Source organism: Lynx rufus, unplaced genomic scaffold, assembly GCF_022079265.1.
Source record: "Lynx rufus isolate CCGP_SWC_20201006 ecotype Redwood Valley unplaced genomic scaffold, mLynRuf1.p SCAF_4, whole genome shotgun sequence".
Taxonomy (NCBI): Eukaryota; Metazoa; Chordata; class Mammalia; order Carnivora; family Felidae; genus Lynx; species Lynx rufus.
The window spans coordinates 131497255-131521248 of NW_025814856.1; the positions used below are offsets into that span (position 1 = coordinate 131497255).

The 23994-nt window shown below is 39.9% G+C and overlaps 1 protein-coding gene across 1 annotated transcript in view; it reads right to left on the bottom strand.

Annotated features, from left to right (window-relative positions):
- The window catches only part of DOCK4 (dedicator of cytokinesis 4), a 437799-nt gene that overhangs the window by 218957 nt on the left and 194848 nt on the right, over positions 1–23994 (bottom strand). Inside the window, exons 6-8 of the mRNA XM_047096261.1 lie at positions 21190–21338; positions 14580–14664; positions 7178–7329 (exon numbers count right to left, since the gene is read on the bottom strand). Of these exons, the coding sequence (XP_046952217.1) occupies positions 7178–7329; positions 14580–14664; positions 21190–21338 (386 nt within the window). The remainder of the gene's footprint in view (positions 1–7177; positions 7330–14579; positions 14665–21189; positions 21339–23994) is intronic.

The following is a 23994-nucleotide window of genomic DNA, read 5'->3' on the forward strand; positions in this document are numbered from 1 at the left end:
ACAGTTCCCCCCATGTACTTGTGTAACGAGTGAATGAATGAACAGGTAAACGGTTAGAAGGAACATGCCATTCACAGAAGGTTTCACAGAACTGTTCCATTTCCTCACCTTTGAGAGGGCAAACCAGTACTAATTCCGAGTTTCTGAGAAGCTGATCCTAACGAAGACACAGGACTTTCCTTGAGCATATAAGGTACTTCCTCTCACAGAATCCTTATTAATCTTCTAAAAGCTGCTATTTTGCTTTATATATAAGTCAAAGGTTATACTTTAAAGGTAATATTATGATACACGTGTTATAGAATACTGAATGTCTTAGACCGCAGGAAAACATTTCCTCCGAAGTTTTGTCAAATATATTATGAAGAATATTATTTTCAGTTTATGTAAACGTAGGAATATTATTCTAGGCAGAATGGAATCCAGACTATTCACACAACTAGCGACTAGACCAGACTAATAAACCAGTCTTCTTCAAAGAGACTGTAAAACATGCTTGCTCTCATTACTTTTTTGCCTACAGGCATAAAACATCTGAAGCAGATGATTTATTAACAATACACACTATACTGCTAAAAGTTAAACCAAGAACCCATATACCTACCACAGGGAATCCACAACCACTAAATTTCATCACACTAATTCCACCTATCCCTTTATTCTTTCTTTATTTTTCAAGCCCCCCACCCCCCCCCCACCCTATGTGAAGTATTTTAAAGCAAATCACATCCCTGATGCCATTCTACCTGTTTACTATTAAGTCTCTCTGAATCTTACCTAACCATAACAGTATGTACCTAAAAAAAATCAACAAGAATTCTTTGTAAAATGTCAAGAATTCAAGACCAAACACCATGTATCATTTCTGGTTATGTTAAACTGTATTTCCTATTTGGGTTTTTGAAAATCATAATCTTTATAGCCAATATTTACTGACCAATTACAAGTGCCAAGCATTATGCTAAGAAGTATATCTATTATCTCATTTAATCCTCAAATAGTCCCAAGAGGAAAGTGCTATTATCATCTTCATTTAGCAGACAGTTAACAACCATAAGAGACACGAACTAACTTACCCAGGTTGATGCAGCTACAGAATTAAAAACCCAGGATTTGGACCCAGACCCTCTGACACCAGAACTGAGCCACTTACATACCATATAGTGGTGCCTTCACCACTATACAGGAAGATATGTGTCTTGAGGATGAACATAAATTCAGACCTATTTCATAGTCCTATATGAAGCCATATAAGAAACCTGTGCCTCACCAATAATATTCACTACTTACCTTTTTCTTAAGTGACAGAATTAGAATGATATACTAAAAAAGAAGGTGACTGTGGGCAGTATAAATTTTACATGGAGTGAAGCATTTCAAGGAAAATGGAGAGTTTACATGTATGATTGTAGGAAAAATACAGAACTTCAGGAAAGAATGTGAACAAGGTACCAACAGAAAGTAAATTTTATCTTAATTTCATTACTATGAGAAGACTTGGAATTTAGTCATCAGAGTAAGACTTTCCAGAAGTACTACTCTGCCGCTATTTTCTCAAGTAAAAGCCCATGCCAGCAGTGTGCATGCATGAGCAGTCTTGTACTAAGCTAAGTACCCATGTGTGGCACTGAGACCCTATTAAATATATTCTCTGATGAGAATGAAATACAGTAATAGATTAGTCCTGAAACAAATTTACAGCTTTAATTAATGAAGCCTTACAGTACATCAGTAAACAAAGTAATGAAAGTTACAAAGGGAAGTAGTCAGCCAGTGAGCTATGTCATATTCATTGGCCCATGTAATTTATAGTCTGTTATAGATTAAGTGACACATGTCCATACAGGGAAGGTATGAATGAATACACATATGCATCGCTGTACAGCCTACGGAAAACATAAACGCTAGGAGTATTTCTGTCACCAAACTGTTCAACACCCAATTTCAAATGCCAGCCAGAGGAGACACATTGGCAGCATATAATGTTAAGTGGCTTGATTTCTCTATATATACATATACATATATATATATATATATATATATATGTAAATTTATATATGTATATTTGTATTTATATATAAATATATTTATGTGTGTATATATATGTATATCCTGATATTCCCAATCCTGCAGTTCAGTTTATGCACATCCATACCCTTTTCTTTCTCCCTGTCACTGGTCCATGGATCATCTTCCCACCTGCAGTCTCAAACCAGTCTCCTGATGCCTCCAAAGGGACACTGATCCAGCAATTACTTCCCCTCTCCCCTGAGTGTAACCTCTCCTTTGTTAGGGGATCCTTCCTGTCAATGGAGCTCAAGTCTCTCCCATTCCAGGTTCTTAAAAAAAGAACCAAACCCTCAACACACCCCTTACTACACACTGGTGAGTAAACCTTGGTTGAAAAAGAAAAGAGAATATGATAAATACTGAAGAAGATGACAATAGCGGTTAAGAGTACTGACACCTGATGAGGCTACAAGTTAAAATACCAGCTGTGTCGCCTCGCACAAGTTACTTATTACCCCGGGGCCTCACTTTCCTCATCCATAAAAAAATGGGGATATTAAAAGTCCCTACCTTAGAGAGTTGTTACAAGGGATAAACAGATATTTTTAAAAGAGCTTAGAACAGTGCCTGGCACATCATAAGCATTATATGAGTGTTTTGTTAAATAAATAGAGAAGAAGAAAATAAAATAAAGTTACAGATAATATCTAGGGAAATGACTCCCTGACTTTTCCAGCTATCCCCCTGTGGACTGGGGAAATGACAAACTTTCAACCAGATAGATTCACTCCAAAAGCATTTTACTCACATAAAACTAGATTTTTCAAACTCTTTTTTTTTTTTTTTTACTAATTATGTTTTACAGTGCTATATCATGTCAAGACTGTACAAAACTCAACTAAATAAAAGTGTGTTCTATTTGCTGATAGTCCAATGCAGCTTTATCTGCAGGCTTCTCCGGGTCGGTGCTGTCACACAGACAAATGAGGAAGGGAAACTGGAAAAGAAGTACAGGGTCAGTGTATGTTAGCAAGATGGTGGCAGAAGTAGACAAAATCTTTACGGATGCTTACAGCAAGAGTTGGATGCCACATGCATCAGACGCCTAACATTCTGGGGTCCCTTCAGGTACAATTAACCGGCTTCCTAAGTATGGCCCAACTTCAGTGACAATTTAAGATTGGTTTTGGAAAATGTACCCTTCGGTTTTGAGGAGATACCACGTGTGCCATTATTCCACTGAGCGAATCAGAAGGGGACCATTTTCACACGTTGTCTCCTTTTGCATTTGACGTCTCCAAGTACCGCTATGACTTTTATCACTGGCATACGGGGTGAGCCAATGCTACTTCGCTTTTCTTCAAGTATTTTGAGGACTCAATTCAGAAAACCAATTTCTGGAGCACAGAGTATTTGTGAGGCCCTCTGCCTAGATCTAGTATTATCATTATCAGTATTTATAACAACCTATTATTAATACTATCAGTCTCTGGAGTTCTAACTCTGGCCAGTAAAATCCTGCTCAACTATGGAAACTTTCAGGTAAATACTGAAGCCCTGGAGGACTGAGGCCCACAGGGTAGAATGGGACAGACAGACTGCCAGCTTGTAGCTCAGCTTTGCCTCCTGCCGGGTCTATAAGCTTAGACCAGTTACCTACCCTGTCTGTGCCTTGGTTCACTCCCTATAAAATCAGTGCTGGTAATATTTTTAAAGCATTTAGAAAGAAGTCTGGAAAATGGATAGTGTTCAATAAATGCTGGCTGTTTGCTTCTTGGAGGAGGAAAGTTAAAACAAAAAAAGAAAAAAAAAGTCCTAACCAGTTGTCTGCCTTGTGGCAGAAATAAACATCTACCTCTCATCATCACTCCTCTCCAGGCTTTGTACATGTCAGTCACTCTAGTTACACCGGGACAAGGTAACTTCCTGTGATTAATAGTCAGGATAATGCTGTCAGATTACACTTAAAATGTGTTTTATTTTTTGTAAATTAGAGTACTAATGATCTTCTTTAACAACAAAAGCATTCACTTAAACATACCATCTTTTGTCTATGGGCTTTCATTACTTGGGCTGGACTTTGAACTCAGAAAAGGAAAAATAAAAATCAAATGACCTAGTTTCCTCAAAAGAGAAATACAAAAAAATCTAAGAGGGAAAGAGAGAGGGGGAAAAAAAAGGTGAAATGAGACTTGTGAAACTTAACAACCAGCTACGATATATGGATTTTATATGGATCTTATAAGTTACAACCTCCTTATTTGGAATTTGTAAAACTATATTTATGAGTCAATATGGGAATACTGAATACTGCCTGGATATGGATATCTGATGATAAGGGAATATTCATTTCTTAGTAATTTCTTTAGAGTTCTGCTTTTTAGGGCTATACCCCAAAATATTTACATACAAAAATAAAAGGATGTCGAGGACTTGCCTCCAAGTAATCTGGGGGCAAAGAAGAGGACCAGAAAGAGGTGTGGTTAAAACAAGACCCAGCCTGAAGGCAGGTACACGTGTACGATACTATTCTACTGTTTCACGTCTGAAATTTTATTAAAAAAAAAAAAAAAAAAAGGGAAGCTTTACAAGACATGCATGTTGATTTTAAAATACCATACATCCCATACTGCATCCATTGTTGGGCCTAAGAAGAAACACAAGGAAGTCTCACAGTCATATCTTAACCTTTCTGATACCCTTTCCTGAGAAGATGTGAATACTTTACACTCATTAGCTATGCTGGGAGCAATGAAGGAAGCCAGACCTGTCACCGGTTTCAAGATGAAGGAAAAGACAGAGGTGAGTGAAGAGGTCAGGGAAGCAGCAGTCAACTGGGAAGACCACAATCACGTCCAGTCTTCAGATCTGTGCACCCTAAGGCCTCTTCAAGAGTTAATGGTGATATTGCCCTGTGCCATCAATGGAACCGAAGCCACTCACAGCAAGGTTTTAGAAGCTCCTTAAAAGAACAATCACGGGGCGCCTGGGTGGCGCAGTCGGTTAAGCGTCCGACTTCAGCCAGGTCACGATCTCGCGGTCCGTGAGTTCGAGCCCCGCGTCGGGCTCTGGGCTGATGATGGCCCAGAGCCTGGAGCCTACTTCCGATTCTGTGTCTCCCTCTCTCTCTGCCCCTCCCCCGTTCATGCTCTGTCTCTCTCTGTCCCAAAAATAAATAAAAACATTGGGAAAAAAAAAAAAAAAAAAGAACAATCACTACGCTGCCCAAGGCCTCGGAAAGCCAAGCAAATAAACGTGAGACTGTTTTAACACCTACTAAGCACATATTTTCATTCTTACTCATTTCTTTGCAGATCATCTTTACGGTGATTATGAATTTGGGAGGTGAGAGCCAACAGCCAAACTCAGTAAGTAGAAGCAATGAAGAAGGATTTAGGCTTGATTTCTTCTAGGGTCATTACCTCTCAGGTGGTTTTTTAGAGGCATGCGTGTGACAGAAGAAAGGGGAGGGGAAGAGGAAGAATGGGCAGAGGGAGAAGGGGGAGGCCGGCACACGTCACAGACTAAGAAAAAGGTCCAGCTCCTGGTCTGAACTTGGGGACTGCAAAAACATATTCTGAGGCTCCTGTACCCAGGTTATTTTCCTACTTTCACCAAGTAAACAGGAACAAAACAAGGGGAATTCTGTCGATTCCCGACGAAACCACGAGACCAGCCAATATTAATCTTAAATTAAATTAATGCACTTCCTATAGTAATGCAATGTGAACATCAGTGGCCAAGGGGAATTTGTAGTCCTCAAAACCTTAGCCTAATAAGCCTGAGCAAAAGAGTGACCTCATGCCTCCCTTTTACATTCTCACTGTTTGTTAACTATTTTAGAGACAACATATTATACAATGTTATGAGGAACTTGTTAAACTACCTGGAAAAACCAAGCTAAGACAGACTTCAATATGTTAGCAAGTATTATCTCTAAATAATCTTCCCTATTTCTAAAGCAAGTGCTAAGCTGTAACTTGGATCTGTTTTTCAAGACTTTTTTTCTTCCCTTTTTAGTACTGCTGGTTTGTGAAGGGGGAAAAGTTTTCTAACTCACTGATTCATTTCCTCCAAAAGTATGTAAAGCAGATTTTGAAACTATTATCACAGTTATTTACACATCTCATAAACTCTGTCCTTTCTACCCCAAAATGGTATCTTTAAATTGTATGGATATAGTCCTCTGTCCAGAAAAGTCCTCTTACTAGTAGGTAATGATTAACATATAAAATAATTCACCAAAGATTTTATGGCTATAAATGCATTAAAAGTAAACTTCACACATATTGCTTAGGAAAAAAATATTTTTTTACCAGGAAAAAATACTCCAGAATTACTGTGTGTTTATAAAACAATATATGTGGCTCAGAGTTACTTAAAACTGTCAGCATTTATTTAGTAAGCATAATTTTTAAAAAATATGGTAAAGTTGGGTCATTATGTATGATTTATGTGATACGATTTAAATTATAAATTAAAATTTTTAAGGTAAAAGATGGGGTGCATTGTGTTCAGCTTTTAAACAAATCTAAAAGACTTCAAAACACAAAAAAGTCTCAACAAGGGTTGAGGCCTTTGAAAGACAACCAAAATATTCACTATAGGTTTCTGCTATATATTGAAAACTTGCCCTCAGAAAAGACTCTGAGAACTTAGAAAGAAAAAAAAAAGTATGTGAAACTGTTTACTATTTCACAGCTCTAAAACTCTAATGGGAAGGCTTCCAAGTATTTACGTCTTTCTCAATATTACCCGATACAGATAGGATAAGAATAATGTAATTGTTTAGTGAAATTTTCAAAAATAAAACTCGTTGAGCCTGATAATAAAACATAGTTAAGATTACGTGTTCCTCGCATTATCAGTACCAAGTAACTCAAATAACAGACCTGATATCAATGCCATACTTTCATTTAGTAATAATTATCATGGTTCTAGAGCCTTTTTGAGTTTTTCAAAGAACTTCTATAGGCATCACACATCTAACTTTCATGGGAACCTCCAGAGGGTAGGCAAGCTTAGAAATTCACACAGTTCTACAAATGAGAAAATTGTGGCTGACAGAGTTAAAGTATGCAACGTCATTTATCCCAAAGCTTGCCAATTACAAATACTCACCATTCCAACATTAAAACATTCAAGGCAGGTTTTCATGTGCCGTTACCTGATTGGCCGATTCTCTTTACTGTCAAACAGAGAGAAGATGACCTCAAGCTCCTCTCCCAGGTTAGAACACATGAGGCTCTTCATTTGCACAAAGAGGTGGTGATTGCTGGCCTGTACTGGAGTATCTTTCTTCCGATGTCGGTGCTCCATCTGAAGGACACCCCCAACAACAAGAACATGATAAGCATGGACTGAAGAAAACAATGTGACCCAAAAACTAGATAGCTACAGTATGATTAAGTTGTCCTGTGCCATCATTTTTTTTTTCCTGTGGGTTTGGCATCTATTTGGATGTTACATTCCAAATTTTCTTCCAACTCCTAAAATAAGAAACCGTGAAGTTTCCAGACCATTAAGGAATCTTGCTTTAATAATTTGGTTTTTAATCATTAATGTTAAAAGGATACCAACTTGGGGCACCTAGGTGGCTCAGTTAGTTAAGACTCCGACTTTGGCTCAGGTCATGATCTCATGGATTGTGGGTTCAAGCCCCACAATGGGTTTTGGGCTGACATTGTGGAGCCTGCTTGGGATTCTCTCTCTCTCTCTCTCTCTCTCTCTCTCTCTCTCTCTCTCTCTTTCTCTCTCTGTCTCTCTCTCTCCCTCTCCCCCGTCTGCCCCTCCCCCACTTGCACTTTCTTGCTCTCTCAAAATAAATAAGCTTTACCAAAAAAAAGAAAAAAAAAAAGATACCAACTTATTGAGTAGATCTATGAAGTAAGAAGTTCAAAAGATTCTACTGTTCCCTTATCAGCTTCCAAGGTGAGAACAAATTACTAGTCATCTTTAAAACGGCAGACTAGAAGTGCCTGGGTGGCTCAGTCAGTTAAGTGTCTGACCTTGGCTCAGGTCATGATCTTGCAGTCTGTGAGTTCGAGCCCCGCATCAGGTTCTGTGCTGACAGCTCAGAGCCTGGAGCCTGCTCCAGATTCTGTGTTTCCCTCTCTCTCTCTGACCCACCCTCCTCAAAAATAAATAAACATTAACAAATTCTTTTTGAAAACCAGACTAAATCTGTCTGGTCATTTCACTGATGGCAGTTGAACAATGCAGCTGTCACTTCACATCTGTCATAGTTCAAAGTCCTTTTATGTATACTCAATTGCAAAATTGTGGTAGTTTTCTGAGACATGCTGTGGCAAGTGATGTTCGATCACTAGAGCAAGAAGATATTTCTAACTTGCAGTGGAGCTATGTGGAGGCAGACTGGGAAAGTCAGGGAGATGTCTAAGGGGAAGAGCAGCATCCATATCCATCTCATTTCTGCCCTCAATATGGCTACATGGGCTACACTTGGGAGGCAGAATCAGAAGTGGGAAATAATACGAAATAAAGGAGGAAAGGATTCACCCGTGCTTTCAGGGGTGAAGAGAACATGCGGCTGATCATTCAGGCAACACATACTTGTTAAATGTCTATTATGTGCCAAGCACTGGGAACACACTGATGAGGAAAACCAGAAATAGCCCCTACCTTCACAGATCTTATCTACCAGAGGGAACAGACATCAGCAAAATCATCCCACATACAGATGGAAAAATACACTGTGATGAATGGGAGGGAAGAACCAGATTATCACGAACATCTATAAGGAAGCAATCTGCCTTTGCATCCGGGCAGTCAGAGGAGGCGTCTTGAGACAGTGATACTTTGGCCAAGAGCCGAAGAATGAGCCGGGCCGAAGAACCATCTAGGACAGTGCTTCTCAGACTATGTAGAGAAAAAAACCAGCTTGTTCTCCCCTCAATCTACTATAAACAGATACTTTTTGTTTCTAAACCTTTACTCACCATTTTTGTACTTGGACCAACTACAAACAGTTCATGGTCCAGCTAGTTCATGGACCACCTTTGAGGAGAACTGATTCAGGGTAAGAGCATGGGGAAAACATACACAAACACTTGTGTATTCACAGAACAGGTGCTAAGAATGTGGAGGACTTTTCCTTTCCTAACAAAGACTTACTAATGACCACCTCTTTTGGGTGACCTGACAATTAAAAAAAAAAAAAATAGCTCAGGAATTAACTCCATAGTAATGAGGTAATATCCTTTGCTTATGGTTAAGGTACATAATTCTGTACATTAGTTATCCTTTTATGTTTCTTAGTTCAACAAGTGCTGACTGACCAACATTTGAAAGGAAAAATATGCCATCTAAACTTACAGTTGTAAATGTAACAATGAAATTACCATGATTTTTTCATGCTTTTATCTTTAATTTGAACTACTCAAAAAGTAAACAGTTTAAAAACCCAATTAACCAAATGCATCTGTAATCACTGTATACTCAACAGGTACAATGGACATCTCTCTGTGAAAGTGAAGTTAAGTACACTTTCTTGTAAAGTGCACCTCAGCATTGTGTTATGTGTTAGTCATAATTGCTAGAAAAAGCTTCCTGCAGAGAAATATTCTATCAGTAAAAAAAAAAAAAAAAAGGCATAAGCATTGTTTTCTGAGAAGGCTGCTCTATATTGCTCTTTCAAAATTCTTTTTCAACAGATCAAAAGAAGCATCATACATTCACATAACTACATCTCTTTAACTCACAGAGAGCCTTTTTATTTTCTGAAAAATGCTAACTATCTACTGGTATACTTAAAAGTTCAGGGTAATACCGCACCAAGTACCGTGAACAAATGAATGACTACCAAAGACTAGAGTGGGAAAAACAGGTATAAAAAAACCTTATTTAAATAAAGGACCTCAAGGAGTTGTCTGGTCTTCAAATAGCACAGAGTTCCTAGCATCAGTCATGACATTCACTAAAAACTAAGCCCTGGCAGGGGGGGAGGGGGAGAAAGCTCCTTTACTCATGCAAGGAATTCAATATATCTAGATCAGTGGTTCTCAACCTTGGCTGCACTTTAGAATCACCAAGAGAGCTTTTAAAAAATACTTATGCATAGGACCTATCCCAGAACAATTAAATTAGAATTTCTAGGGGATGGGGGAGCCAAGAGAGTGATAGTTTTAAAAGCTCCCCGGGTGATTCTAATGTGCAATGAGGGTTGAAAACTATTGATTGAGATCATATGCTAAGACATGCAAATCACAGCTGACTGAAAAATGCATTGTTGCATCTTCTGTGCAGTTACTGCCTTGCAACCTTGGATCTTTGCATGCATGCTTGTAATAAGCCTGCCTGCTTCCACCCTGATTATGCACATGTGACATGTGTCCTCACAAATTGCACTAAAGTCCCCCCTCCCTTCACCCACCACTGTTCCAGGTCTGGAAGAGATTTGGACTTAAGTAGGTTATGATTATTTATCTCTTGGAAACTCACTACTATGGAGAAATGCTAAAAATATCTCTGTGAAAATAGTATTACAAAAACAAAATTAAAAAGGCATGTTCACACATCAAGGGCGATAATTTGGCAGTTGTAATAAACAGACAAAAATCCATCTCAGAAATAATTTATGGTTAAAAGGCACCTATCAGTTACTCTAAATGTGCTTACAGTTTAACCAGATTTTTGATTAGGAAAGAAAAAGATTCATTCCAAAGATTTATTTAAGGTATGCAAATTTTGTGTCCTCATATAATGTATAAATTACTGGGTGAATGGTCTATACCATGGTTTTTCAACTTCAGCATTACTGATAATTTGAGCAGGATATTTCTGTGTTGTGGGGCTGTCCTGGGTTTTGTGGGATGTTTAGCAGCTTTTTCTGACCTCTATCCACCAGCACCTCTCCTCACCCCCATCCCACCTCATCTCCATTTGTGACAACCAAAAATGTCTCCAGACATTGACAAATGTCCCCTGCTCTCTGAGAACCATTGGTCTATACACTAAGGATCACAAAGCAAGCAGCTAACATGATCTTATAAAACCAAGAAAGGTTCATAAAAAGATACTCTGCATGCACAGATAACCAGAGAATCTAGCTACGGTTCTCTTTATTTATAGAAGTATTGAGATCTGGCCTTTGGCGGAAAACCAAAAGTTCCAAGTGGACATATGTTAACACTGTGAGGTTTAGCATGTGTTAACTGCTTAGATGAACATAATCGGGTGAGAAGGGTCTGCTAATGGGCTATCAAAAACCTAAAGCAAGACTTCCCCCCCCCCCCAATGATAATGTATGGATTTAGTAAGGTGCAAACACTTGTGTTTCAAATAGAACATGGAGAAGACATTTAAAAGACAAAAAACAACCTCTACTGTATGCCAAGGCCCTTGATCCCTAAGAGACAATAAACAACAACAACAACAACAACAACAAAAAGGGTTTGGTGGTGATACCTGCAAAATTCTTCCTGGTAAGGAAGTCACTCACTCTATGTTACCTGCAGGAAAAGACCAGTGCTATGGAAAATGTGAAGTATTGCTACACCAGGATATAAACAGAAACCTGAAGCTTGAAGGTAACATGTCCTTCTGAAGTTTATAATAATTTGCATTTTTCTTGGGCTATTGTTTGCTTTAGAAACAGTAAAATACAACCACTACTGGGAGAAATTTCATGTAAAATCACAAATGAAGAGTTTGGGCTAGGTTTTGAGGTATTAAAAATGAAAAACACCCTCGAATGGTGGTCACTGCTCATCAGCAGCAGTCTCTTCCACCTGTGGCAGTCATTGCTGGTCCATCCCAGTCCAGGTAAGACCCTAGGGTCCTATCAACATAGCACTCCTGGCACCACCACTAACAAATTAGAATGTTGAAAGAGAAGAAGTCAATTTGCCATCCCGTAGAAGACACAAAATGAAAGGAACAAAGATACAATTACACACACACAGAGAATCAAACTAGAAAAAATAAAATGTATTTGCCTAAGACATTATTAGTTGCTTATCAAATATTTGATATTCCTAGCTAAATGTGGAGATGTGACTAGTATGATCTGGCCAGTGAAATGGAACTGCAAATGTTGTGTGGAATTTCCAGCAAAGCTCCCTTCAAGTTGTTGAACTGAGCAGAACCTACCTCTTTTCTACTGCTGGAGAGTGGACGTAATGGCTACAGCTCTTGCAGCTATATTATACATTCAAGTATCCTTGATGACGGAAGCCAAGTACTTTATAGCAGAAAAATAAGAGCCTGTATCACTTTTGACACCATGAAAGCACATACAAGCCCAGAACTTCCTGCCTGTTGGCTTGTATATTGTGAGAAAGAAAGAAATTTGTATCATGTCGAAGCTTCTATTATTTACTTCATTGGCCACAGCCAGATCTAGTCTTAACATTTACCATATAAGGTATCAATTATTCTTGCCACTTTGCCTAATAAGGATGAAATAAAGGTGAACGAAGCATGAAAATCAACTAAATGCTTAGGTGCTCTGGCAACATTAACTGCCAAGGAAAGGTATTTTACATTCGTTTCTTATTTAATCTTCATAACAAATATGGTAAGAATTATTTCCTTACTTAATAGACGAAGAAATTGAAGTTTTGAGAGAGAGACTAAGCAATCAGCTCAAGACCACAGATCTGGTAAAGGGAAGAGAAAAAATTCACATCTACTTTTTTGGATCTATACCCACTGGTCTTTTCATAATACCATAACAACCTCAAAAATAGTGTGAGTGATTGCTTATTAAGTACAAAGCACTGTACAAGACTATCTTGGGCATAACAGATGAAGTATAAGACAGTGCCCACTCTGAAGAAACTTCAAATTGAGTGAGATTAAAAAACAGAAGTGAGAGACAAATTTGATGCTTAATGAGTTAAATAAAACAACTAAAATAAAGATGTCTCATTAAAGGATATGACTGGCAAATCAATTAAACTCATTTTATTTGTTATACAAGCTAAGAATTAGTGATAATTTTACCTTGGAAAACTCTTATTTTGTCTCCTTCCTCTTTCGCTGCCTCCCTCCAATTAACCTTTAACTGTGTTTTTGCTACGTACCCAATATTCTGCTTAGCACTGATGCCACAAACTTCCTGCTTCTTGACTCGCAAAGGTCAAGGTGTACCACCTTTGGCACAAAGGTGTGCCACATGAGACATCACTCTCAAGAAGCTCAATGTGAAGGAAATTCTCTACAAAAAAAGAGAACTAATTCCAACTGATATAATAAAGTGTAGATAATCCAAACAGATGAGCGACTAAGGAAAAAAAGTGGCACAAGAATTGCTTTCTATGATCAGACATAAGCCCTAATGGGCTTACTGATGATTTTTCCTCTCATTTTTCAGATACAGATAATCTCAGGTGAAGAAAATCCCAGTATTCTATGAAGAATATTGTAAGCTTGGGAAGCTATCCAAAAGAGGCAGGATCTTGCAAAAGGTACTCCTTTGAGCATCACTGTAAGATGCATGGAGCTTTGGCCTTTGAAAGCCCTTCCCAAACACATTTTTCTTTTATTGGGGGTTTTAAAAGGGCCTAGTTAATATCAAGAGATTAGTTAATTTTTTATGCAAGTATTAAGAATAAAAGGCTAGGGGTGCCAGGGAGGCTCGGTCGGTTGGGCATCCAACTCTTGATTTCAGCTCAGGTCATGATCTCATGGTTCAGGGGTTCAAGCCCCACATCAGGCTCTGCGTTGATGGTGTGGAGCCTGCTTGGGCTTCTCTCTCTCTCTCTCTCTCTCTCTCTCTCTCTCTCTGCCCCTCCCCTCTATCTCTCTCTCTCAAAATAAACATTTTCAAAATGCAAATAATGCTCTATGTATAAATGAACAAATGTTCTATGTATAAATGAATAAAAAATGCTCTCTCTCTCTCACTCTCTCTCAAAATAAATAAATAAACACTGAAAAAAAAAAGAATACAAGGTTAAATACAAGGTAGATTGGACTAGATTTGGGGAATCTAGATGTCAAGTAAATAAGTGAACCTTAACCTACCATGTAACTAGAAGAAAACTCAAGTCACAGGTGATTCCATGATGGGCAATATGATCAAATATCTTAGGATTATTACCAGACTTTAGCACTTAAGATGGATTAGGGTCTAGGAGGGGTGGGGGTGACACCAGCAGTTGCAGACAATGGAGGAGACACTTTCTGTGGTATTTGGGCGTAGTGGTAACGGGAGGACCGAGTGGGGTAACATGTTGGGGATCAATAACTGGATGTCATTAGTCACAGCCCTGTTGTGAAACACACAGATAAATATGTATGACTTGTAGGCATTTCACTAGATTAATGAAAGCTACAGAGATGTGCAAAAGAACTCAAAACTTCTTTAGTTTTACTTCCCAGTATTTAAATGTTGAGAGCTCAGCAGAGCACATCATGTGATTCTCAAACAGGGAAAGTACCTCGGTTTTTTAACTTGGGGCATGGTCACCTCAGCTCTCAATTCTCTACTTGCTCCAAATTGAACTTGGAACATCCTGTTCTTACAAAATCAATCAAGTACGAAGAGTGCCATGGAAACCACAAAATTAGCAGTGAGGTTATGAGCCAAGGTTTCCTGTACCTACCAATCGGTAGAGCTCTGTAATGCTGATGTCCTCTGGATCCACCATCGCATACTCCTTCCTAGGCACCAGGTCCAGTCCCAGTTGCCTAGAAAACACATTGCAAAAGTTTGGGGGAAATGTCATTTCTACAGAAAATATTTAAAAAATCATCATCTTTACTGTATCACCCCGAAATTAGATATGTCACCCACCATGCTTCTTTCTCTCATACTTTTCACCTTGTATTAACTTGTTACCGCTGATGGAGTATCTAGCATAGCTAACTTGGTCCCTGGACGTAATTTGAGAAACACAAGATGACAAAGGCAGGTAAATCAGGGGAATGGACTGGCACCAGAGGCCTTGATGCTGTGTGGTGGGGAGCCATGAGCACCCCACAAACTACCACCACAGGAACCATTCCACCTTGGACTGGGATAGAAACAAGAACAAGGCATAATTTTGTTCTAGAAACTGGAGTTGAGAAGAGGGGAGGTTGGCCTTTAGGACTATACTCGGCACTAAAATACCTAGTCATATCCAGAGCTAACATATTTCTAATGTGGATCTCTGGCAACACGCGTGCAGTCCTCAGTCACAGCGAGTTCTGGGGTCAGTTATTAGGAGAAACTCATAGTTTTAGGCCTGGGGCGGCGAAACAGTTCGATCTCTTGTGTTAGGTGACCGCACATGGCTTACTGGGCTGAGAAGTGTTCTAAGATTATACATCCAGCCTCAGCAGGACCAAGGATTTGTGATGTCCTACCAAAGAGAGAGGAAAGGAAGTAAAACTGCCGGTTTCCCTCTATTGACCTCGGTTAACATACTGGTCCCCAGGGACACCACTTTACTACACTGATATCAACGGTCTATCATTCTATTCCTCTACTTAACCAACCATGACCATCCCAAAGGTACCATGATGGCTTTGCAATGCCCTCGAGATCAAGGTCAAGATACTGTGTCTCCCCTAGGCTCCCATCAGTTACCCCATTCCAGGTCTCACATGTAATTCTTGGAGGATAATTTGATCTCTGTCCCTTTCACAACATTATTCTAACATGGATGCCTTCCGCCATGGCTTTTCCAGTTACGAAACCACAGCTTCTCACTTGTGGGTTAAAAAAAGAAAAAAAAAAAAAAAAGGGAAAAATCCTGAAATTCTGTACCTTCCCCCAAAAGTCAATGGAAGTTTCATGAATAGAATTTATTAGTTCTGCACTAACTTCAAACCAGGCACTGACCCAGCTACCCTGAGGGACAGTTGTTCTCAAGATTATACATCTGTGACCTTCTTGATGGCACTAGTTGTCTTAGACATGACAAAAAGTTTGATTTTTTTTCAATTATGTTTCTCTTTGAGGAACTTAAAAAACACACTCCCATTCTCTAATTTTTGTTGAACTTTCAAATCACAAACAGCACTATGACTGATTCTTAAAATAACCATGTCTCCCTGTTATGGACTGAATATGTCCTCCCAAAATGTTTTTGTAGGAGTCCAATAAGACCAACCCCATAATGACTATATTTGGAGACATGGACTATAAAGAGGTAACGCATGTTACATGAGGTCCCAAGGGCGGGGTCCTAATCCAATAGGACTGGTGTTCTCATAAGAAGAATACACAGATTTCTCTCTCTAGGCAGGTACAGAGGATAGGTCATGTGAGGACACAGCAAGAAGGCAGCTGTCTGCAAGCCGGCAAGAAAGCCCTCACCAGAAGCTGAAACTGCTGGCACCTTAAACATGGACTTCTAGCATCCAGAATTGTGAGGAAATACATGTGTGGTTTAGGCCACCCAGTCTATGGTATTTTGTTATGGCGGCCCTAGCGTACTAACACAGCCCCCTTGGTAGACCTCACCAGGGGTTCTGATAGGGTCTCTTTCCCATTCTCTACCCGCTCCCAAGAGAGAACCACTGCACTACAATGTTAAGGCATCGTTTGACACCAGGTCAGTATTGCTGGGGGAAGATTATCTAGCAAAGGAAAGAAGATTTATGACCACATATGAATCATGCCACCTACCTCACCCACAACTCCTATGAGAAACCGTCCCACCCGTATTCTTTGCTGGGAGGCACGCAGAAGACCTGAGGCTGTCTAGTCATCTGACCATCTCCCCTTCCCAAGCAACACCTGACTGGCCGACACATAGGCGCCTGACCTGCAGGCAAATAATCCTTGGGCTGGCCAGTAGCTTTAAGAGGCTGGTATAAAATGCTCAGTCTAAAGAGGAATAATAGATACTGGCTTTCAATGAGATTCCTTCTTTGAGTATTTGGACCTAGAAATTCAGAGCATCAGCCATGTGACATGAGGAAGAAAAGATATGTGAAGAGCAGCTGAATAAAGACCAACTCGAGCTGCACAGGTTCTGGAGCAGGTATGAAGTCCAGAAACCTCCTGGGCTTTGGGCCCCAGAAGTCTGTAACCTGCAAGTCTCTTTCTCTCATAAGGCTTTGGATGTTGAACTTCTGGCTTCCTGGAGTCCCAGCTATGTGAATAGAGTTTTATCTGTTTCTATTTTGTTTTGTTAATTCCTAGGTATATCCTTAGAATAATTCTCCGGGGAGCCCGGGTGGCTCAGTCGGTTGAGCATCCGACTTCAGCTCCGGTCATGATCTCGCAGTTTATGAGTTCGAGCCTCATTGTCGGGCTCTGTGCTGACAGCTCAGAGCCTGGAGCCTGCTTCAGATTCTGTGTCTCCCCCTCTCTCTGCCCCTTCCCTGCTCATGCTCTGTGTCTCTCTGTCTCTCAATAATAAATAAATGTTGAAAAAAAAATTTTTTTAAAAGAGTAATTCTCCCACTGTTTGGTTTCTTAGCTCACAGAACAGGATCAGGGTAGGGCTTTAAAACCTCTAAGAAGGGAGTGCCTAGGTGGCTCAGTCGGTTGAGTGTCCAACTTTGGCTCAGGTCATGAGCTCACAGTTCTTGGGTTCGAGCTCCATGTTGGGCTTTGCACGGACAGCATGGAACCTGCTTCGAGTTCTCTGTCTCCCTCTCTCTCTGCCCCTCCCCTACTCATGCTTTCGCTCTCTCTCGCCTTCTCTCTCTCTCTCATAAACATTTAAAAAAAACTTTAAAAACAATAAAAAGAAATGAGGCAAAGTGGGAAGGGAGAAAATGGAAAAAGAACTCTCAGAATACAGGAAGCCAGAGTGGGGAGGGGAGGGTCAAGTTCTATATCAATGCAGTCATTAAATTGTTCCTGGACATCAGGAAAGAAGGATGAATGGATTCTCCCTCCCATATGATATTAGCAGGAAAGTCAAAGGACAGCACAGGATGCTATGGGGAACAAAAACAGGTACCATTATTTTAACTCTGATGCCTCCAGGTGAGAACACTTCTTTTCATGGCCCTGTTAGGGAATAAAATGAGTATCTCCTCCTCCTCTTCTCAAGCATCCCATATCCTAAGGGCTTCCCTTTACCACTCTTCAGCAGTGTGATAGATAACTTGAGATTGAACATTCTTTTTTTGTTTTTCCTAAAAGGAGACAGAAGTTTACTGAATATACCACAAGGGAGTGGCAGGCAGGACAGCAAACGAGAGGCTGTCCACCAAGATCGAACATTCTTAACTTGTGTTCATCCAGAGATCTATATGCTGACATATAATTTTGTAGGACAGTATGATCTAGTTTAACATTGAATAGAATTATCTGAATTTGCTTTTCATTTAGCACTATTCAATAAGAAAACTAATTTATACTTATAAGAATAAGGTAAATGCACAATCTGTGCACTGTAAATTGTTTTTAAATAACTGCTCAAAGAAAATAAAATGAGACCTCAGAAAATTCATGAATTTGAGGATGAGCTATATAAATTATATTGCTCGTTTTCATGCATCCATGTTTTACCAACTTACCATAAATTAGCCACAGAACTGCCCAAAGTACAAGCTGGAACTTACGTGAGTCAAAACTGAGTCATGATTTAGTCATAATTAACGTTTTTCCCTCTGTCATCATCTTTCTTCCTAAAACTGAAAAAGTATCATCTTCTTGCCTGCTCTATATTTCCAAGTTATTTTTGATAAACTACTTCATCCAACTTTCTTCCTATTTACAAACTACTTTTTAAACTTAGACCACCATAATGACTAAGAGCCAATATAATTCAGTGAAAACTCAAAGTTTTTTTCAAAATAAAAAAAGAAACACATGATAGACAGTATGGGTCCCCTTCCAGCAACCATTAGATCTACCCTGCCCAGGCTGCCTCATCTCACAACACAAGACTGAAGGCTCAGCACAAATGGCTGCCAAGCTCTGTTCCTCAGGAAACGTTGTGTGTTTGGAATCATGTTGCCCTGGAGCGAAAAGACCCTTGGACCTTATCGAGTTCAACCTACTCCTTCCATGGATGAAGAAAGTAAAGTCAAGAAGGGCTCAGGAATTTGCCTCACGTCTTAAAAAAGCAGCGTTCCTAGTTCAGTGTCTTGTTGCCATTCCACACCTCGGGTTGTTTACACCCCACAGGAATGAATCTCCTAGAGATAAATAAATTAGGGCTACCATACTGGTCATCTGTAAAAAGGCTGAATGGCACATCTTGCTCAACAAAACAGCAGAAGGACTCTGGGTGAGAATGAGATTTAAAATGTGTTAGCAGGTTCATATGTTCATACCTATATTAGGTCATATCTTGGCAGAATCAAAAGTGAATTCTGAGGGGTGCCTGGGTGGCTCAGTCAGTTGAGTGTCTGACTCCTGGTTTCAGCTTCAGGTCATGATCCCAGGATCGTGGGATCAAGCCCCTAGTCGGGCTCTGCGCTGACAGCGTGGAACCTGCTTAGGATTCTCTCTCTCTGCCCCTCCCCCACTGTGCATGCATGCTCTCTCTCAAAATAAATAAATAAACATTTTTTAAAAAGATGTTGGCAAGGAGAAAGGGGAACACTTTTGCACTCCTGGTAGGAATGCAAACTGGTGCAGTCATTCTGGAAAACAGTATGGAGTTTCCTCAAAAAATTACAAATAGAACTATCCTATGAGCCAGCAATTGCACTACTATGGATTTACGCAAAGGATACAGGAGTGCTGATTCAAAAGGGCACATGCACCCCAATGTTTATAGCAGCACTACTGACAATAGCCAAATTATGGAAAGAACCCAAATGTCCATCAACTGACGAACGGATAAAGAAGATGTGGTGTGTATGTACATATGTGTATATATATATATATTGGAATACCACTCAGCAATCAAAAAGAATGAAATCTTGCCATTTGCAACAACATGGATGGAGCCAGAGTATATTAATGCTAAGCGAAATAAGTCAGCCAGCCAGAGAAAGGTAAATATTATGTGATTTCACTCAGATGTGGGATTTAAGAAACAAAACAGATGAACACAGGGGAAGGGAAGGGAAAATAAGATAAAAACAGAGGGAGGCAAACCATAAGAGACTCTTAAACATGGAGAACAAACTGAGGATTGCTGGAGGCGTGTTGGGTGGGGGATGGGCTAAATGGGTGATGGGCATGAAGGAGGGTACTCGGGATAAGCACTGGGTGTTATATGTAAGCAGTGAATAGATGAATTCTACTCCTGAAATCATTATTACACTATATGTTAAATAACTCGGTTTTAAATAAAATTTGAAAATTAAAAGTAAAAATAAAAAAGAATAATTAAGAAAAAGTGGCTTCTGATAAAATAATTTCCTATGCTCAGAGAAAAAAGCACACTAGTTTCAAATCAGTTTTTCCAGATTCAGTAAGAAGCAAATTTATCTGTGGTATATGCCCGGCCATTTTCTCCTTTTCTGCCTGCCTTTCTTTCATTCTGTAGTCCTAAGATCCTTTCAAGGTCCAAACAGCAAATGGGGACTTGGGGAGAGGAAAGGAAGGAGGACATGACCAAATATGACATTGAGGGATCTTTTAACTTCTTTCAACAAGCCTAGGATCACAGTCAAAGCTTATTCTAATTTCTCACTCACATATTAACATTCATACTTAGTATTAGTACAACATGAGCCTTGATTAGAGCTTTAAGTGATGAGATTTACCACAGTGCTTGGCTGTTATTTTAGATTAGTCACTTAGAGTTTTATTTAAAAGTAAATCTTGGTCTGCTTTTTACGGAGTTCTCCCAAGCAGCTCCTCAAAGAGCCTAATATATACACACAGGCAGAATTAGGGCAATAATGAATGCCCCACCGGTGCACCTGTTTTAAGACTTTTAATGGGAGCTGTTAGCATTAGTGTCTCCCTCCAGATTACTCTGGTGACATATTACCATGGTACGGAAGTGGTATATATTAAAAACAAATACACATGCCAAACCCAAAGCCTATTTTTAAATAAGACCTATTTAGCAGAAGCCATATCTGGTTGATCCCTGTAAACATTTCATATTCTGTGAGCACATGCATGCCATCTGACCTCACAGGGCACTAGAGAACAAACAACTTCCTGTCGCCCTTACCAGCCCTAGAGGATGCGGTGCTCAGCTCAACCAGTGACAGTCTGCACTAAGCACACAAATGGAAAAAAGCTGAAAAAGCCCCATATGGTGTTTTCTGGAGATATTACCAAGTAGTGGCTCACACCTAAGTGGCATCTGTCACCAGAGACACCTTCCATCCCCCGTGATGGACAGTACTCACTCATTGCCCCAGTCCAGGCGGGCAGTAATGTGGCGCTTCACATCCTTCATCCGGTCATGGGTCAGATGGCCCACCAGCACCTGCCGCCGCAGATCCAGGATTTCATTCATGATGTGCCACAGCCGGTGGAAGAGATCGCCTTCATTTCTCTGGGAAGGACACAAATGTGGAATCGGTGGTCAGTCCCCATAGTGAGTTGTGAGGTAGCCGTGGAGGAAAGGGAAGACTAATTCCTGCTTATTACCCTCTCTGCGCTTGACAGATTCTCTGTCAACAGACACCTCTCCCCTCGTGTTGTCAATTACATTTGCCACTCTACACGCTTTCATCTAGGTTCACGATGCTGCTCTTCCGCCCAAGAGTGTACCTCACTTCTAAGACTCCCCAGCACAGACAGCGTCCTCACTACACCTCTGTACCCGGAGTCTAAACACCCTGTCTCCCCTTCCATCTCAAACTATCCTTTCTGTAGCTCTCTCCCAATTCTATGTCCTTCAAGGCTCCACCTGAATTCCACTTCTGTCAGGAATCTTCCCTGATAACTTGTGCCCATGTTCTCATCCCCCTTCTCTGAACTGGCTGCATACAATTAAGGCCAATTCAGAGGAAAATACTGTTTCCTAATTATTTCTTGCATGTTGCTCTTAATGTTTACTGTATTTCCCATCATAAGCTGGGTACACTGAGGGCTCTCAGACTCATTCACTGCTACTCTCTGGTCACTAGTCAGACCTCTAAAAAAAAAAAAAATAGTGTTTTCCCTCTTGTTAAACATTCATGTAGATTAAAGATATTCTCCCCTGAGAAATTCATTAAGCAAGGCGGCTTAATGTAAGGAAGATGGGTTAAACTCCTGGCTTCAAATCCTGGTTTGCTACTTACTAGTTTTATAGGCCTTGCGAGTGTGTTTTGTCATCTGTGAAACAGAGACAGTATGATCTCCCCGTAAGGTTGTTTTGTGGATTGGAGACAATGTTTTTGAAGAGAGCAGTACAGCACAGTGACACAGAGCACAGATTCGGGAGCCCAACTCATTAACCTGCATTCCAGCTTTGCCATTTTCTGGCTGAAAAACCTTTGGCAATTAACCTCTTTGTGTGTATTTTCTTATCTGTAGAAGGAGTATCATAATAACTACCTGGTAGGGTCACAGTAAAGATTAATGAGTTCATATACTAAAACTGTGAGAATAATGCCTGGCTTAGAATAAATATCACGTAAACGTTGGCCGTTATTAATATGGCTTGGTCCAGAATAAGCCCTCTACAAATATTGTGTCTTTACCAAAAGCTACTCCACATCTCTTACCCATGTGCTTAGGGCAAAAACCATTTCTCAATATCTGCCCTTCATCTTTCTTAACCAGAAGCTATGCTTTAACTTTCTACTCAAACATCAATACAGGACATTAAAGTATTGAGATTTTCATATATCTGAAGTTCTCTACAATGATAAACTTCTAGAAATATCAAAGTTCTGTGTGATGGGTAGGTACAGAGGCTCAGTCAGAACACATTTTTCTAATTTTATTTAAAAAAAATCATGACATGTCTTCTGCCTTATCAATACTTGCTGACTTAAAGTGTTTTAATGTACTGTGCAGGTTAAACAAATGTGCTGGCGAAACACGAAGCATTCTCCATAATACTATCCCTGGTCTTCTGAGATACAAATAATCACACTCCTAACTCCTAAAGCACTCCATTGAGCTTGCTCTTCTATTCTCACTCTTTACTCATGTAATACACACCGATACAAGTCATTAAAGGGATACTGTAATGCAATCTTCTAGTAATTCACTGCTCAGTGTCTGTGTTTTCCACGTGGTGTAAGCTCCCAACCACAGACACCGTGTCTGTCTTGGGCAGCCCCAGCTGCTGGAGAATGAATGAAAAAATAATGTGATTTATAGGAGGTCATATACTGTGGATCCTGAGAGGTAGATTCTGTTTAGGTCATGGGAAACAATCAGGGAAGATCAGGAAAACCTTGAGGATGTCAGTGGTCACGAGGAAAGGTCCATTAGAGTCAAAGAAAGTACATAAGGAAGATATATAATAAGTCAAGTCTTGTGCAGGAAAATGGAGAGGCAGCTCCCTCTTGAAGTGACTGTCACAGGGCGAGAGTCACCTTCCCTGCTCTTGGGGAAGGTGTTTTGTAGTCGTGCAGTAGGATGGGCTTAATTTTCTAATGATGTCCCCTTTAGTACCTAAGTTTAAGAGAACGCTAAGATGAGAAGGAAGCTGGTTCCCTCAGAAAAATGAAAACCAGCTAGTCAGCTCTCCCTTTAGGAAAACGGACATACCTCAGCCCTGAGCAGCAAAGCTGCTCTCCTAATGTGTGGAACCAGTACCTATCTGGTCTGGCAGCTAGTCATAAAATGATGATTCTTGAAAAACTGGACAGTTATGAAGACTATTTAGAAACATTAAAAATCCTCAATCCTCTTGATTTAACAGTAAATGAAAAGGGTAGGGTAAAATATTAAACACCTGGAACAAAAGATTATCTGTAAGTTCCTGCAATGCATCAGAAATGTAGCCAAAACTGAACTGTGGGTATTGTTGTGTTTTAGAGAATGGGGAAGTTCTCATTTGCCTCAAAATGAAAAGAGCATAGGTTCTGGGGCAGCAGATCTACCTTCAGACTCAAGTTTCACCAGTTAGAGTGGGACCCTGAATAGGTTATCTCTGATAAGATTCGGGAATAAAAACAATCTGGCAGAGCCCCAGGGAAGAAAGATATAAAATATTGAGACAAAGGCCTGCACAGAAGTACTTAGTAAAAGATGGCTGCTGTATTTCT